At 54.1% G+C, this 16,483-nt stretch overlaps 1 protein-coding gene across 9 annotated transcripts in view; it reads right to left on the bottom strand.

Annotated features, from left to right (window-relative positions):
* The window catches only part of SPTAN1 (spectrin alpha, non-erythrocytic 1), a 71,423-nt gene that overhangs the window by 2,344 nt on the left and 52,596 nt on the right, over positions 1 to 16,483 (bottom strand). For 4 of the 9 annotated variants that reach the window (XM_029062509.2, XM_039911761.1, XM_029062510.2 and 1 more), the window contains 19 exons: positions 16,209 to 16,371; positions 15,832 to 15,846; positions 13,829 to 13,960; positions 13,258 to 13,395; positions 12,171 to 12,275; positions 11,185 to 11,393; positions 10,931 to 11,051; positions 9,161 to 9,282; positions 8,490 to 8,622; positions 7,629 to 7,727; positions 6,956 to 7,115; positions 6,655 to 6,731; positions 6,351 to 6,560; positions 5,523 to 5,819; positions 4,389 to 4,501; positions 3,739 to 3,756; positions 2,180 to 2,242; positions 691 to 745; positions 92 to 288 (listed from right to left, as the gene is read on the bottom strand). In XM_029062509.2, coding sequence (XP_028918342.1) covers positions 92 to 288; positions 691 to 745; positions 2,180 to 2,242; positions 3,739 to 3,756; positions 4,389 to 4,501; positions 5,523 to 5,819; positions 6,351 to 6,560; positions 6,655 to 6,731; positions 6,956 to 7,115; positions 7,629 to 7,727; positions 8,490 to 8,622; positions 9,161 to 9,282; positions 10,931 to 11,051; positions 11,185 to 11,393; positions 12,171 to 12,275; positions 13,258 to 13,395; positions 13,829 to 13,960; positions 15,832 to 15,846; positions 16,209 to 16,371 — 2,427 coding nt within the window. The remainder of the gene's footprint in view (positions 1 to 91; positions 289 to 690; positions 746 to 2,179; positions 2,243 to 3,738; positions 3,757 to 4,388; positions 4,502 to 5,522; positions 5,820 to 6,350; positions 6,561 to 6,654; positions 6,732 to 6,955; positions 7,116 to 7,628; positions 7,728 to 8,489; positions 8,623 to 9,160; positions 9,283 to 10,930; positions 11,052 to 11,184; positions 11,394 to 12,170; positions 12,276 to 13,257; positions 13,396 to 13,828; positions 13,961 to 15,831; positions 15,847 to 16,208; positions 16,372 to 16,483) is intronic. The other 5 variants (XM_029062514.2, XM_029062512.2, XM_029062513.2 and 2 more) reach the window with 3 other exon arrangements.

Genomic DNA, 16,483 nt, shown 5'->3' with positions numbered 1-16,483 from the left:
CCAACTCTCTTGTACTATATTCCCCCAAGCGCTCGGTCCAGCGCTCGGCCCGCAGCGAGCGCTCAGTAACCCCCGCTGATGGATCGCTCACCTGGCCTGGATTTGCTGCTCCAGGTTATGCTGCATCCTCATCCCCAGCTGGTCCAGTTGGTCCCACTGCTGGGCCAGCCCCACCGTGCTGTGCTCAGTGTATTTGTTGTCCAGGATGAGCGCTTCCTCCATGGCCGCTCCGAGGTCCTCAATCTTCTTCAGCTGGCTCCGCATGGCCCGGATCTCCTGGTGCTTGCGCTGTGCGGGGAGAGGGGCGGGTCGGAGTCGTCAGCCGCCGATCGGACGGTTAGCTGACCGGCGAGACGCCGGCCCACGCCCGCCGTCTACGGGGCCAGACTCTCCCAAGGGTACGGGGCCGGGGGATATGACGCCCGGGCCCGGTCAGCTTCCAATGCAGGAAGGGCAGAATCGAGACCACCCGGGAGTCCAATGGATCCAACTAGAAAGTTCCTCTGGGCAGCAGGAAAAGCCGGTGGAGGCTCCAAGAGGCCCCCACCTGCCTGCTCCCACTGGAGGAGTGTGGCTGGGAGTGGAACGGCGTCCGTGCTCCCCGTCGGGGCACATTCCTCAGAGGGACAAGCCAGCTGGCAGAGGGCACGGATGGGCAAAGCGACGGGCGGAGAGGTACGCGCTACTTACTTTAGTGGCTTCCAGCTGGGATTCCAGGGTCCCCGACTCCTCCACCATGCATGACCTAAACATAGACCCACAGTGAGGGAGGGGCCGGTCCTGGGAAAGGGCTACAGGTGGCAGGCTCTGAACACCCCCTCCCTCAGGCTCCCTCAGCCCTCCTCGCGGGAGAGAGCCACCATAATAATACCTTGCGCCTCCGTGAGATGCTCCAAGTCCCTTGGGCCTTGGCTTAACATCTCACGGCAGCCCTGGGTGAGTCAAGGACTGGGCAGGCATTATTATCCCCATTTTACAGATGAGGAAACTGAGGCCCGAGAGATTAAGGGACTTGCCCAGAATGGCCCAGAGGGTCTGAGGAAGAATTGGGAATGAGACCCAGACCCCCGGCTCCCAGCTCAGCACTTCAACCACTAGACCCCGCTGCCTTGGACCACCTTTTCGGTCCTGACACCGGTGCCCGTGGCCCAGACCAGGCCCCTCAACCCACCCCTCCAGCAGGAGCCGAGACGCGGTCTGCCCCCATTAAAGGGCTCGGCCTCTTTTCCCAGCCTCGAAGCGGGAGAGGGCAACCTGGCCGACTATGCCCTCACACAGGGGCACACCCCAAAACTCACAGGAGCAGTCGGGGACAGTGGAGACCGAGGTCCTCCGGGCCCGACTTGGGGCTGGCCGCCACGCTCTCCGGCCCGCTCCCAGGGTAGGGCAGCCATGGGCTAGTGGCTGGAGGCTCGTGACCGGCAAACCAGAGTGCTTCCGGACTTAACTGGTAGCCAGGCCTTCGAGAGACTCAGACGACTCTACCCAAATCAGGGGAAGGCAGTGATCTCCACCCAACTCCTGGTTTCTCTTCCCCAATTCCAGAATGTCTATATGCCCGCCCTCCTGATACCAATGGGCCAAACCTTTGGTTGTGGGTGCCAACCAGTGTTTAGGCGGCAGTTGTGTTTGGCTTCTAAGAGCCTTCATCCTTTCAACGTATCATGGGGAGCTGTCGCAGCGGAACACCAGTGAGCGAACACGTTGGGGTTACTGTGCGGGGGCGAGTTAAAACTGTACTTGTGTCCCCCTTTTCAGTTCAAAACCCCACCTCCTCCCCCAGCGCACACACTTTCTTCACACCCCGGGGGACGGGGGAGGAGGGGAAAAAAAACAAATACCAAAACAAAAAAAAACCCCCAATCTTCTTGGGTTCTCAGAGTTCAAAAAATTGTTCCAGCCATGGAAACTCGCCAAGCTTTCTCCTAGCCCAGTGGGTTAGACACCATCACACCGTTTCCAAAAGGGAAAAACGAATGCCCAGGACCTGGGCCAGAAAGCTGGGGGCGGGCACAAGGCGGGTCCCCCCCTCCTAAGCGGCCGAGGGCAGTGAGAGAGAGTTAGTCAGAGAAAGCAGAGCTACTTCTGGGGGCGGTGGGGCAGGGAACGGGGAGGGGAGAGTCAAAAGTGCATCGGTCAAACCACAGTGAGGTAAGAAGAGAAATAAGAGGAGAAAAACCTTCCAGACAGATCATCCCCAACTTCATACTGATAGACACGAATGACCCGACGATATGCTATGCTAGTCAAAGAAAAGAAACCAAATGAATACACCGAGGGCGGGAGGGGGGAGAAGGGGGCGGAAGCCAGAGCGCGCACGCCACGACAGACAGGCCACGGAGTCCAAGCCGGCAGCAGAGCACAGAGGACGGCGACACCGGAGCCCGGGGGCGGGCCCGGTGCCGGTCGGACGGCGCAAGCAGGAAGGTGGCCGGGGAGGGGTGGAACCGGACAGGATTTAAGGAGCCATGAGGTGAACGGACCACGGACAGCACTTGTGGATGCACAGACAGCAGGAGGTGGAGCACGGGAAGAGGAGAGTGGTGAAGGAGGTTGCAGGAGGACGAGGAGGAGGAGAGCCAGGTGCCGACTGTCACAGAGGTCCCACATTTTAGGCTGTTCTACTCTCTGAGTTGCCCTTCCCTTCTCGGCCCACCCTCGTATCTGCCTTCTGGAGGAGAAAGAAGCAGTTCTCACTGACGCCTGCCCCCACCGTCGGTCCCCTATCAAAGCTTGGCCGCTGGGTGGTCCCGGAGAACAGGAGGCAGCAAGTCCGAGCCCTGGTGTGAGGCCCAACCACGGCCTCAATCGCTCTTGCTGGCGCCTCTTCTCCCGACTTAAATAGGAGGGTTTCAAGCCCCACGTTTGACTGGGCCTCAAAGGCCAAGGCACACCCACCCGCCCACCCGTCCGTCCCCAAGGAGAACGTCACAGAGAGGCTCCGGGGGCCCAAGAATCCATCTCAAGGAGAGGCACCTCAGGCGGGCCCCATCTGAGAAAGGAGGCCTTGGGCGACCGGGGCCGACCTGGAAGCCCCCGGCTCTGATTCACCGGTGTCACCTGGTGCCCCGGGCTTCTACGTGGTCAAACACAGCAGCACCGGGTCCCCGTCCACTAGGCCCAAGGGCACAGAGGGGCAGCTGGGCCCAACACGTTTCCGTGGCCCATCAGACCAGAGCGCCCGCTCGGTGCTCGGGACACGAAACCGAACCGAGGGGCCGGGGCAGCCAGCGGCAGATTTTCCCAATTCCAATCATCTGCCCTCGCGGCAAGGCCCGCCGTGGACCGTGGGGGAAAACTGAAGCACGGGGGGAGCCTCAGACGTCAGCGGTGAACTTCAAATTACAACCTGGGTCTCCCTGACTCCCGGCCCAGTACCTCGGCCCCAACCCATGCCGCCTCTCAACGAGGTGACACTCTGGGTCACGACTAGAGACTCCAAGCAGATCCCTAGACCTCAGGCCCTGACTCGGCAACGGGCCTCATCACCCAGGGCCTCGACGACCAGGGCTGGGGTGGGGGCGTGGGCCGGGGATACCCTCTCCCCCAAGCCGCCCCGTGCTGGGAAGGGGCGGTGCACGGTGCATGTGTGAAAGGTGGGAGCCATCTGCCCCGACGCAGAAACGTCCACGAGCCAAGCCATGGGCCAGGGTGGGGGAAGATGGGGACCAAGCGCACGAGACACCACCAACGCCACAACATGACGAGGCCCGGGGAAAAGAAAAAGACAATATTAACCCGTCGAGGAGATACGTTCTTCGCAGGTGTCAATCCAGGAAGTAGTTGGTGGTGGCAGCGGCAGCAGCAACAGAGAAAAGGGGAAAAAAAAAAATCTACTTTAGCACAATTTTAAAGTGTTGCTCTCATTCAGGATAGAGGAAGTGTGTCTGGGGGGGCCCCAGTCTCCTCGGTTTCCAAAACGTGCAAATCCTCAGTGCTCTTTATCCATTCTCCAAGTAGGGAGGCTGGCCCAGGTGGGATTCCCTCCCAGCTTTATGATCTTGTATCCCCCTCGGAAAAATGGGAAAGGCAGCTCTGCCGGCCCAAGAATCTCCTTTTTAATGGAAGTCCAAGGCCTGGGTCTGTTACTTTTCTTTAAGGCTCATCTACATTTCGGGGGTCACCCACTTACAGCCTTTAGGCCACTGCTTCCGCCAGCGGTCCAAGGGGCTCGTGACCTCCCGCGGCCGGCTGAGGAGGACGCGCAGGCAGGCCGGTCCCGTCTCCCGGGTGGCCGCCCAAGGGTGAGACCGGCTGGGTAGGCACATTTCACAGTCTTTGCCCCTGCCCACACCCTGGCTTAGCCGTGGGCACTCTCCCTCCTGAAAGTAACTGCAAGCAGGGCGCGGGGTGCCCCACCTGAGCCGTGGTGGGAGGCTGCTGGGTACCTGGTCTCCTGGATCCACTGGTGGAAGGCGTTGGCGTGCTGGGCAAACTCCTGGCGCAGCTTGTCATTCTCCTCTTGCCTCCTCTGTTCCTTCTGCAGCTCCAGCTCCCTTTCCTGAGAACAAGAGACAGGCGCTCTTGTGCCAACCCTCTCACAAATACACAGACACACACACGTGCTGCCTTGGGCCCGGGTTACCATGGGATTGCCCCAACACCCTCAATCCAGAGAAGTCCTTTAGGGAGTCCATGTGAACCCAGGCGTGCCTTCACTGACTTCCAGGGCCCGGCCCTTAGAGGGATAGACCAAGGAAGCGAAGAAGCCACAGGGGAGACCAACGGATGAGATCCCCAATGTAGGAGCCAACTCTTCCCCACTAAAGTGCTTGAAACACTGCAGGAACACTATGACAATAAATAATAGTAATGGTATTTGCTAAGCACTTTGCTAAGTTTCAACTCACTGTTCTAAGCGCCGGGGTAGATACAAGCTAATCAGGAGGGACAAAATCCACGTCCCACATGGGGCTCATGGTCTTAATCCCCATTTTACAGATGAGGTAACCGAGCCACAGAGAAGTGAAATGACTTGCTCAAGGTCACCCAGCATACAAATAGCAGAGCCAGGATTAGAACCCAGGTCCTTCCAACTCCCAGGCCCAGACTCTATCCATTAGGCCATGCTTTCCATCTTCATGGCATTCCTGGGGAGTTGGGGAAGGAGCGATGCTCATCCTCAGGGCAAAAGGGGGGGAAATCAAAAGCCCAGGGAGAGGAAAACTGACGTTCCACAAATCAGAGAGGTCAACGATGGAGCCAATAAGAGAATCGCCACCTTTCCTCACCTCCCACTCCCTTCTGCCTCAGCCTGACTTGCTCCCTTTGCTCTCCCCGCCCCCCAGCCCTACAGCACTTATGTACATATCTGTAATTTATTAATTTGTATTGTCTGTCTCCCCTAAGCTCACTGTGGGCAGGGAACGTCCCCACTTATTGCTGTAGTGTAATCTCCTAAGCGCTTAGAACAGTGCTCTGCACACAGTAAGCGCTCAATCACATCTCAAGCTTCCTCCCGCTGGTCCCTCCGGCTTCCCGATTCTCAGGAGTGGTTTTCTCCAAGTGCGGGGAAGGCTCACCTTGATGATCTTTTGCAGGTTCCTCCAGGTCTCCTCCAGGGCCTCCATGGTGAACCACGTGTAGGGGTTGGAGGCCACCCGGAAGCTCTTGATCTGGCGGTCCAGCTCGGCCAGCTGGTTGAAATCCGCCTGGGCGGAGCTGAGCGAAGAGCGGAAGGCGTCGTGGGCCTCGCGCAGGGCCTTGATCTCCTCCAGGGAGTTGCAGCGCACGGGGTCCGTCAGGTCCTCCTCTGCGTTCTCAAACCAGCTGTTGAAGGCCGAGGCTTTCTTGGCAAAGGTCAGGAAGAGATCCTCCACCTGGAAGGGGCGAGATGGGGGACTGGCTTAAAGGACAACTGGCCAATCTGAAGCCTAGGATGGCCGTGTTCCCACTTTAACAGGCTGCTTCTCCTCCTCCTCCTGTAGCCTTTTTCTTTCTGCTTCCCAATGCCTATGTCTCCTTTACGAAATCTGGCCTCGATTTCCCTCTTCCGTCTCTTGCCTGCATGGCAAACTCAGGCGGGGTCTACGGACCCCAAGGCCAGAGACCCCTCATTTGAAAAATCCTATGTCCCCACTGGCTCACCTTGACTTAGGCTTACAGATAAGCTTTTAACGGCTTTTAAAAATGAAGAGTTGTTACCGGGGGCGGTGGTTGGCGAGTCGAAGGGAGATGGGCCTCAGTCTCCCCTGCCTGGGTGGCAGCTACCTCGAAACGAAAGTTCTTTCCGAAGGGGCCATGGGCAGTACCTTCTAGTGCCGCCCCCACGCCCCACCATACTCCAGGGAGTATGAGGTTTCTCCCCAGTTTGGCCAGGTGAAAGGAGGGGATCCCAGCTGGGTCCTCACCTTCCGGAAGTGCTCCTGGGCCTCCAGGAGCTTCTTCTTTCGGGTGGCCGAGTTGGCCAGCAGTTGGTGCCAGCGTTTCATGAGGGAGGCGTGCCTGGCCTCGATGGCTTTGGACTGGATGTGTTTGGCGGCCAGCAGCTGGTCTTTGAGAGCAGTGATGTTGGCGATTCCTTCCTGCTGGAAGGCCTGGAGCCCGGCGTCAAAGGTTTCCTGCCACGAGAGGAGCCGGGTGGACGTCAGGCGAGGCAACCCCAGGGCATATGACAGACAGCCCGCCCACCTGTCTTGAGAAGTGGCCACTGACCTGTTTGGTGAGGAGCGTTTGGACGGAGGAGAGGTCCCGTCCATAGTCGTCGGTCTTCAAGCTGTTCTCCTTCTCACCTGGAGAACCACGCATGGAGAATGCAGAATTGGCCTGTCTTTCCTCTTCTCAAAGAGGAGACAACCAGGTAGGCAACCGAGAGTCCTATTTTGTGAGGGTGAAGTCCCAGAGCCACCCACGCTGGCCCCCAAATCTAGACACGTAGAAGCCCAGACTCCGGGACCAGGAGATCCCAATGCCAGAACGGGACAAATCAGAGAAAACATGGGGAAAAAAGCCATACCGATCCAACTTTCCACCACATCGGCCTTCCAGTTGAACTGCAGGAAGGCAGAGTTCTCATCCAGCTTGGCCTTCCGCTGGGCCGCCGCTTTCTCCAGGTCGGACACCTTCCCGTTCAGGCCCTTCATCTTGGCGGAGATATTCTCCTCGTGGTGATTGTTCTAGGGCATCGAGAACACCACAGACACAATTTGTCTCCACTGTCTGATCCGGGCTCTGGGGCCAGGCCTCCCCTGGGCATTCCGGCCCCAGGCCCATTTTCCAGCCTAACTCAGGAGGGTTGCCCACTTTCAAGCTGACTGGTCAGTCAAAATGAATCAAGTGTCCCCTGAGGGCCGAGGACGCTACATGGGAGATGAGCTCCTGTTTCCAGGTTCGACTGGTCAGTCAGAGCGGCAGGTTGGCTTTGCGGGCCCATTGGCCCCGGGGATGGGATGAAAAGTGGTCTCTGATTGTTTATTGTGGAGAGAGAGGCATACCCAAAGGTCTGGGTTTAGTAAAGACCCTCCCGCCCAACCCTCACCCTTGTCAGCGCAGATGGAGGATGTGGGAAGGACAGCTGACAGAGGGGTTCAAAGTGCCAGCACCCTTTTATTCCAAGGGCCCAGAGGTGGGGTGGGTAGCAGGTGGAGGAGGTAAGAGCTTAGGGACTTTAGCCCGTGGGAGATGTTCACCTTCTTAATGAGGTCTTGCCCATTGGTACAGACGTCGTTCACCCGGTCCTTATGCACCGTGAAGTCAGTTTCAAAAGCTTCATGCTTTTTCAGCAAACCCTGGTGATAAAGCACACCATCTCTTCAGGGGCCTCGCCTATTTCTAGCCTTGCACCGTCCTCGGCAGACAGCTCACTCACTCTGAGAGAAGGTCAATGTAATGTGCTCAAAACTAACAAAAATCCCATTTTCCTCAAGGGCAGGGATCAGCTTTTCTACCTTAACTGAACTCGCCCAAGTGCTCAGTACGGTGCTGTGCTCGATGCATGCTTCCTTAGTCATCGATCTACACATGGCAATCATGTGACTGTGATGTGGGGGCTGGGGTAGGTTTTATTGTTTCCTTAAGTGGCCTAACTCTGGCCAGCATGGCCCATCGCCATCCTATGTCGAACACTGGTTTCCAGATAGGTTATTCTATTACTCTCCCAAGCCCTTAGTACAACGCTCTGCACACAGTAAGCACTCAAATACCACTGACGATAATGGTTACGATAATGGTGGTGATAACGATGATAGTGGTAGTTGTTATGCACGTACTAACGTGCCAAGCACTGTACTAAGCGCTGGGGTACATACACGATCATTAGATTGGACCTAGTCCCGTACGAGGCTCCAATTTGTGGATTTTTCTACAGGAGCTAGATAAGCATAGTCAACAGATGTGAGAGGCCCCATGACCTAATCTGCTACAATGAGGAAGGATCTATCTTTTAGGCTGCCTTTCCGATTGAACCGTTAACTAAGACTTGGGACCGGAAAGCAAGGGTCAAACAAGGCAGCAGTTGACACGAGGATAGGACCGCTCGCTGGCTCACATACCTGGATAGCGGCGAGCGTGTCTCCGTAGTCCTCACTGGCTACCAGGGTCATCTTCTCATTGATCCAAGCTTCCTCCTCTTCCACGTTGGCTACGAACTGCTGATACTCTAGGGACTCCTCCAACCGCTGGCCCCTGGAACGGGAGGCAGAGTAAGGATAAATCCCAATGCCCACCCCTCGACTTTGCCCCGTGGAGATAGTCAACGGAAGGGGTGGAAGGGCTGTGATGCAAGATCATCTGCTTCGCTCGGTTTCTAGCCTCTTTCTCCAGGCAGCCCTCAGCTCTCTCCACCACCGAAGACTTGCGGCCTGAAAGCCACGAGGCAGAGACTTTCACGTTTCTCTTGAGGAAAACGAACCGCCTCTCCTTTCTTTCTCCAGGCCAGCGCAGGGGACGCTAACCTTCGGTCAGACGGACATCAGGACCGGACCATCGGGTCAGGTTGCCTACGGAAGGTGGAGGAATTCGGCCCTGCTGGGTTGTGGTGAGGTCCGTGCCACGGAGAGGGGCCAGGGAAGGCGACGTCGGAAGCCTGGGCCAGTCCAGGCTGCGTCGGCCCAGCGGAGGGCAACGACCGGTGGCATGGAGTACTGCCCGCCCTGAGTGGAGGAAACAGTCCCTCCTCTGGCCACTTCCCTCAAAACAGACCTCTGGCTGCAGCTGCACTCACCGGGCAGCTGCTAGTTGCTTCAGCTCCTTCCAGTGCTCCACAAACTGAGCCAGGCGCTGCTGGATCTCCTCTTTGCCGATGGTGTTGTCGTCAGACAACTTCTTCCCCGTGTCCAGCACACCCTGAGAAACAGAAAGTGATCAAATCAACACCACGCTCCACCTCAGCTGCCCTTTTTCTTTTTAATGGAATTTGTTAGGTGCTTACTATGTACCAGACACTGAAGGAAGTGCAGAGGTAGACACAAGCTAATCAGGTTGGACACAGTCCACGTCCCCATTTTACCGATGAGGTAGCAGGCACAGAGAAGTTCGGTGACTTACCCAAGGTCACAGAACTGGGATTAGAACAGAGGTCCTCTGATTCCCAGGCCCGTGCTCTTTCCACTAGGCAATGCTACTTTTTATAATCAGGATGGACACATCCCTGTCCTACACAGGGTTCAGCCACAATGTCAATCCCTATTTTACAGCTCTCTCCTCCACTAGCTGTCGGTGTCTCGGAAGGCTCTCTTCCGGGACTGGTGTTCTTCCTCCTTATATTCACGTTTCAGCAGGCTCTGTGCAGATGATTCCTAAATCTATCTTGCTAGCCCCAGCCTCTTTCCTTCTCTACCATCTCGTATTTCCTCCTGCCGGCAGGACAGTGCCGCTGGTGCCTTAAGTTCAATGTGTTAGAAAGTGAATTCACCTTCCCTTCCAAACTCTTTCCTCCAGCTAACGTTTCCATCGTAGCCAGTAATCAAACAGTCGTACTGATTGAGCGTTCCGCGTGAAGCACTGTACTAAGTGCTCAGAAGAGTACAGTACAGAGTTGGTAGCCACGTTCCCTGCCCATAATTAGTTTCGCAGTCTAGAGGGGGAGACAGATAATAATTTAGCTGGATCATTGGCTTTAAGACACTCCATCTAACTCCCTCTTACCAATCCACTCTATTATTTTACACCCCCGAGTTCACACTCTTTTTTCCCCAAAACCACCTACTCATTGTACCTGGCTCTCCCACCTCCGACCCGTGGTTCACACCCTTCCCCCAACCCGGAGGTCTCCCCACCTTCAAATCCACCAGACCTCAGCTCCACCTTCAAAGTCCTTCTGAAATCCCAGCTCTTTCCCAGTGCATTTTTCCTTCTTCTCAAGGATCATCACATCCACCTGCAGCACTTTTGCACCTGTCATTTTACATGGTCTGCTACTTAAGCACTTCTTCCTCTTATGGGAATTCTTCCTCTTATGGGTAAATTATGAGGTGTCGGTCTTTTCAACCAGCCTGTAAACTCCTTGGGAGACAGACAACGGGTCCTCCTCCCCCTACCTCCTCCCCCTACTGTACTCTGCCAAGTGCTCTGAGCAGATGCTCAATGAACAGTACTGACTGGCTGATTATAAGCTTGTTGTGGGCAGGAAATGTGTCTCTTTACTGTTATGTTGTACTCCCCCAAGCACCTTGTACGGTGCTTTGCACACAATAAGCACTCAATAAATATGACTGAATGAATGACTATTGCTCTGTGGGAAGGTGTACTCCAAACTACAAAATAATCCTGCTTTCCTCTAATTCCCTGGAAGAGAAAATACCAGGTCTAGAATTGCTTGGTCCAAGCCCCCTAAGTCATCCATTTCCACCTCCCTCCCCTCAATGATGACAAATACTGGTCTTAAATCCTCCAAGACCTTTCCGCTGCTTTGTGCCGATGGAACCGGGCCTCACCACACACCAGCCGGTCGCCCCCATCCCCTCCTTGGCCCGCCCATGCCCAGTCTGCTCACCTGGATGGCGGGTTCATGAGCAGCCAGCTCCGCCTCCAGACGTTTGTGTTTCTTCCTCAAATTCTGCACTCCAGTTAGGTCTCGACCATAGTCCTCCGAACTCACGAGTAGTTTCTTCTCCCTGAGGGCCAGAGGGAAGACAGAGAAGATTGGAACTTGCAGTTTCCTCTGGGTCTCTGGAGCCAGTCTTCTTACCCACTTGCCCGCCTGGGATTCCCCAGCTACACGAAGACTGAGGCCCCGGTGGCACGCACTTGATCCAGGACTCCTCGTCGTCCATGTCCCGGAAGAACTGGTGCAGGCGGTGGGATTCGTTGAGTTTGGCTCTGCGGGCCGCCGCCATGCTCTTGATGCGCTGGAAACGGCCGTTGATGGTATCCCGTTTATCCTTCACCTGGCTGGTATCGAAGGCGCTGCTGGTCATCAGGCTGTCCGCTTGGCCGTTGAGGTCCTTAAGGCGATCCTGAGGATGTGAAGGGAGGGTGGGGTTGAGGGAGAGGGCCAAGGAAGACACGGTGCTCAAAATGATTTTCTGTTTGGGGTGCAGCTGCTGAAATCTTGGCAATATTTCAGAAGGTGACGTCAGCAAGTTTCTGATTGCACCGGTGGCAGGCAGAAGCCCCCACAACATCTCCAGCCTGGCCACCCGCAAGACCGGTCTTCTACAGGCAGCATTTGGAAAATTTCATATTAAGGGGAGAAAGATGTTAATGTTTTTGGTTTGTTGGAATTTTTTTTTTAAAATGGTATTTGTTAAGCACTTACTAGGTGCCAGGCACTGTACTGAGCACTGGGGTAGGCACGAACTAATCAGGTTGAACACAATCCATGTTCAACGTGGGGCTCGTAGTCTTCATCCCCATTTTACAGATGAGGTACTGATGCATACTGAAGTGAAGTGTCCCGCACCAGGTCACGCGGCAAGTGGCAGGGCTGGGATTAGAATTCAGGTCCTTCTGACTCAAAGGCCTGTGCTCTATCCACAAGGCCAGGCTGCTTCTCAGGTGGTTCATAACGGTACTACTGAGACTCACAGCGGCCTTCCCTCATTGCTCAGGGCACCCGGGACCCCATTTATCTCCGTGAGATGGCAAGAGACCATTTTCCAGGTGGGGAGAGAGAGCGCCCCAGTCTCTTGGCCCAGGTTAGAGTAATTTGTGAGTGACTCCGGGGCCAGATCTTAGACTCTTTATCCTTCATCCTTAGCCTTCCCTGAGCTGGACTCCGGGGCTAACCTCACCTCATGGGCTGAAATGTCCGCCTCCAGCAGCTGGTGCTTCTTCAGCAAGTTGTTCACCGAGGCCAGGTCTTTGCCGTAATCTTCGGATGCCAGCAGGGCTTCCACCTGGTAGGGGAATGGCACAGGGTTTGTGTTGCCCCCTGGCAACCTTCTAAAGCCCTCACTGATCTCTTCATTCACTCAGTCATATTTATTGAGCGCTTACTGTCTGCAGAGCACTGTTCTAAGCGCTTTGGAGAATATACCATAATAACAGTAAGCAGACACATTCCCTGACACAAAAAGCTTCCAGTCTAGGGGGGAGAACAACAATAATATAAATAATTGAAATCTGTACATAAGCGCTGTGGGGCTGGGAGGGGAATGAATAAAGGGAGCAAGTCAGGGTGATGCAGAAGGGAGTGGGAGAAGAGGAAAGTAGGGTTTAGTCAGGGAAGGAAGGGTGTGAGCAAGAGGTCGGTGGAAGAAGGAATGTAAATGAGGTTCAGTCAGGAGGCTGGCTTCAGAGTAACAGATTGCGACGTGTAGTGTAGTGGGACAACAGAGTTGATCGAGTAGTGGGGAGAGAGCTGTGCTTTAGTTATGATGGTCAGGAGTTTCTGCTTGATGTGAAGAGAAATGGGCAACCACTGGAGGATGCTGAGGAGTGGAAAGACATGTTGCTGTATGACATTTTAGAAAAAGGATCCAGGCAGCACAGTGAAGCATAACCTGGAGAGGGAAGAGACTGGCGGCTGATCTAGTAGGCAAGCTAGGATGTGACAAGTGCCTGGTCTGGCAAGGTGATTGCTTGGATGGAGAAGGGACAGATTCTTGAAACCTTACCGAGGAAAAAGAGGTCTGTACTCACACAATTGACCCCACAACCTAAGGCTGATGTTTTGGGGGTTTTTTTTGGCTGGGGGCAGGGGAGGAACAGGTATCCACCCTCCCAGCTGCAGAGGGGGATTCCACTTGCTGCAGAAAATGGCCTTCGGAATGGCCAATCCCTAGATTTTTACAGTTTGTAGCACCCTAAGTCTGGCCCAAGGGGCAAGAAATGTCACTGGTGTAGAGGGGTGACTTACAAACCCAATCAAATCTGTACCTCTGAGAGCCAGAAGTCAAAGTCTTTGATCCCAGTGTTGAAGTTCTGCTGCTTGTTGGCTTCTTTTAGCTTCTGGCTCTTCTCGGCCGACTTCTGCACAAGGAACTGCCACTGGTCGGCCAGGGCGGCCAGCCGGGCCTAAGGGAGAGAGATGGGTTTAGGACTGCGGAAGTCAGAGATGTATTCCAACTCCACCCCCAAGGAAGCTAATTTATTACCGCCTCCACACCCAAAACTTCTCCGGCCAGGGTCTGTGAAGTAGCAGAATGCTGGGGAAAAATATTTTGTTAGTCTTCCCCACATCTGCCTGCTTCTGTGACCACATCCAATGCGACCAGGTCCCAGGCTATCAGTTAGTTTCCAGCATGGACAGGGCCACTGTTTTGGATCACATCACAGATTGGGAAGACTACGATCTCTATCTAATCACTCCTCTGCTACTGTTCTCTATTGTCTGGTCAACGATAACAACAACTGTGGCATTTAAGCGCTATGTGCCATGCAGCACTGTACTAAGCAGCGAGGTAGAATCGAGATCTGGGCAGCGGCCCGAGGCCTGGTCAATCTGTACCTTGACAGCGTCTTCACTGCCGGCGCAGGCCCCCCGCTCGATCAGGGAGTTGCCCATGTCGATGACGCCCCGGATGCGGTCAGCATTGGCGTGCAGTTCTGCTTCAAAGGCCTGGTGCTTCTGATGCTTGCTCTGGAGAGGGCAAAGACAAAGTCATTGAGAAATACAGCTCACCAAGGTCCCAGAACACTCTCTCGGCCAGAGCTGACAATCCAGAACGCTCTTTCGGCAGGAGGGGGGTCTAGAATGGGGCAAGGCCTCGGTCCACTAATCAGCTGTGGAACAAGGGACAGAATGCAGACTATGCACAATTCTGTATGCTACAGTAAGTGAGCATCTCCAGTTCATTTCTATGTGTGTTTCTTGCTTTTCCTGCTTGAATTTTTAATTTGCTGGGCAGATCCCCAATGCCGCGGGCTAGGAAAGCCGAGTTCCTAGGTCAGGAGCTTCAAAGAGCCAATCTACTCCAGGTGAGGAGTCGTAGAGACCTTCCAGAGTGAAGTCTGTCTTAAGTGCCTCTTTTCATGCCACAGCTATTACGGGCCAAGTCATTGGTGAACCATTGTGTGGTAAACTTGGTGAGCCATAAAAACCACCAGTCTATTTCTATGGGACTTTCTCTGGAAACAGCAGCAATGGAGCCAAATGCAGAGAAGAAAAGCTGTAAGGCCTAGTAGATAGAGCAAGGGTTGGGGAGTCAGAAGGACCTGGGTTCTAAGGCAGGCTTTGTCACTTGTCTGTTGTGTGCCCTTGGGCAGGTCACTTCACTTCTCTGTGCTTCAGTTTCCTCATCTATAAAATGATTAAGTCTGTGAGCCCCGTGTGGATCATGGACTGTGTCCAACCTGATCATCTTGTATCTTCCACATTGCTTAGTACAGTGTGTGGCACATAGTAAGTGCTTAAATACCTTTTTTTTTTTTTAAAAGGAGAACCACGAGACTAACTGTAGCCCTCCTACCTGGGGGATTGGGGAAAGATTATTTTGGTTTTCTGACTCCATATGGTGGGGGAATAAAGATAACACACCCTGGATGTTCTATCAGCACCTACTAACTAGTGCTTAGTACAGTGTTCTGCACATAGTAAACACTTAATAAATATCATTACTACAACAATAATGACTCAGAAGCAGCAAATGCCAACCAACTCTTGGCAGAACGGGCTGTGAGAGACATGGGAAAATGGGGAAACATTTTCTGTCCCAGGGAAGAACTGAATAATGAATCCAACAACTTGCAGTGCGGGTGGGGAGGTGAGAGAGAAGCCATAAAAGAAGATGGTGAAAATGTAATAGCCTAGAGGGGGAAGATTCTACATCAGATGTAGATATAACAAGTATTGACGACTGGTGTGGGGGGGGCGACCGCGTGTCCCTTGTGGGGCAATTCAAACTCCTCTGCCTTGCTCAAACTGTAGTACTCCAAGAAGTGGGAATTTACAGGAAAACTGTGGAATTAAAATGCTGCTTGATGCGGTCATTTCTCTTCTGCTTAATCTGACTCATTCAAAAGTCCTCAGGCAGCCCCTCCCCTAGGATCCTCTCCTCTGGACTCTGCCTGTGCAGTAGAACAGCTTTACATGTCATACTCTCACCACCTCTGGCCACGGGAGAGCTTGAGATCATGTTAGTAAAGAGGAGGAGGTATCAGGAAGGATCCCTCTTAGGAGACCCCTCCACACCCTGCCCCTCAGACAGATCATGCAGAACATGCCCAGGAAATTAAAAAAAAAATACACACGCACTTCCCCTCCTTCCCCCCCCCAAACAACAAAAACCCCCCAAAACAACAAAAAACCCCAGGAGTTTTGCGGCATGATTAAAACAAAGAAAGCCACACCCAGACGGGGACACCTGGATGGAGTATTATGGGTGATTAGAAGCCAAGGGGATGGGATGAAGACACTAACAGACTGAACGTGACTGGATCTTGGCACACTATACAGAGGAATGCACACGTACCGGGGCTACTTTAACCAAGTTCTAAAAAGGAAAAACTTACCAACAGCTTGGAAAGCTACAAAATAGATGAAGAGAAAGAGTTCAGTACACTAACATGGACTTCCACAATCGAACCACAGAGAATATCAGTTTGTCGGGAGAGTCGGGAACGTTTACAGTTGGGGAGAGCAAAGAGAGCTAAGACTTAAAAAGAGCAGGTACCAAAGACAACACTTGTCACCATTCAGCAACTCTGGAGGGCAAAAGCTGGAACTCTTATGGCTTTCTTTTTCTCTACGTTGCTCCTCTCACTTTTGGCTTCCTTTCCTGAAGCCTACTCATTTCACATCTGATTCGTTAACTGCCAGTCGGGGCCTTCCCGGGGTCGGGGTGTGTGGTGATGGACGACGGGCCTCTATCAGGATCTCGGCAGCTCACCTGGATATTGGTGGGATCTTTGTAGGATTCATCACTGGCGGTCTGCAGCTTTTCACTGATCCAAGCCTCGATCTCATCCACATCCCTGCTGAATTGCTGGAGGGTTTGGGATTCTCCCAGTTTGGATCTCTTCTCAATCATCTGGGCTTTCAGGCGCCGCCACCTGGGGCAGGAGAGCGATCAGAACTGACGCTCTTTCGGGGAGGAAACGTGTCTACCAACTCTGATACTGTACTCTCCCAAGCGTCAGCACTCAACTAATACCACTGATCGAT

The sequence above is a fragment of the Ornithorhynchus anatinus genome, chromosome 4 (genome assembly GCF_004115215.2).
Source record: "Ornithorhynchus anatinus isolate Pmale09 chromosome 4, mOrnAna1.pri.v4, whole genome shotgun sequence".
NCBI classification, from domain to species: Eukaryota; Metazoa; Chordata; class Mammalia; order Monotremata; family Ornithorhynchidae; genus Ornithorhynchus; species Ornithorhynchus anatinus.
Note: the sequence above shows the minus strand (reverse complement) of the source record. Positions and strands in the feature narration are given on the sequence as shown.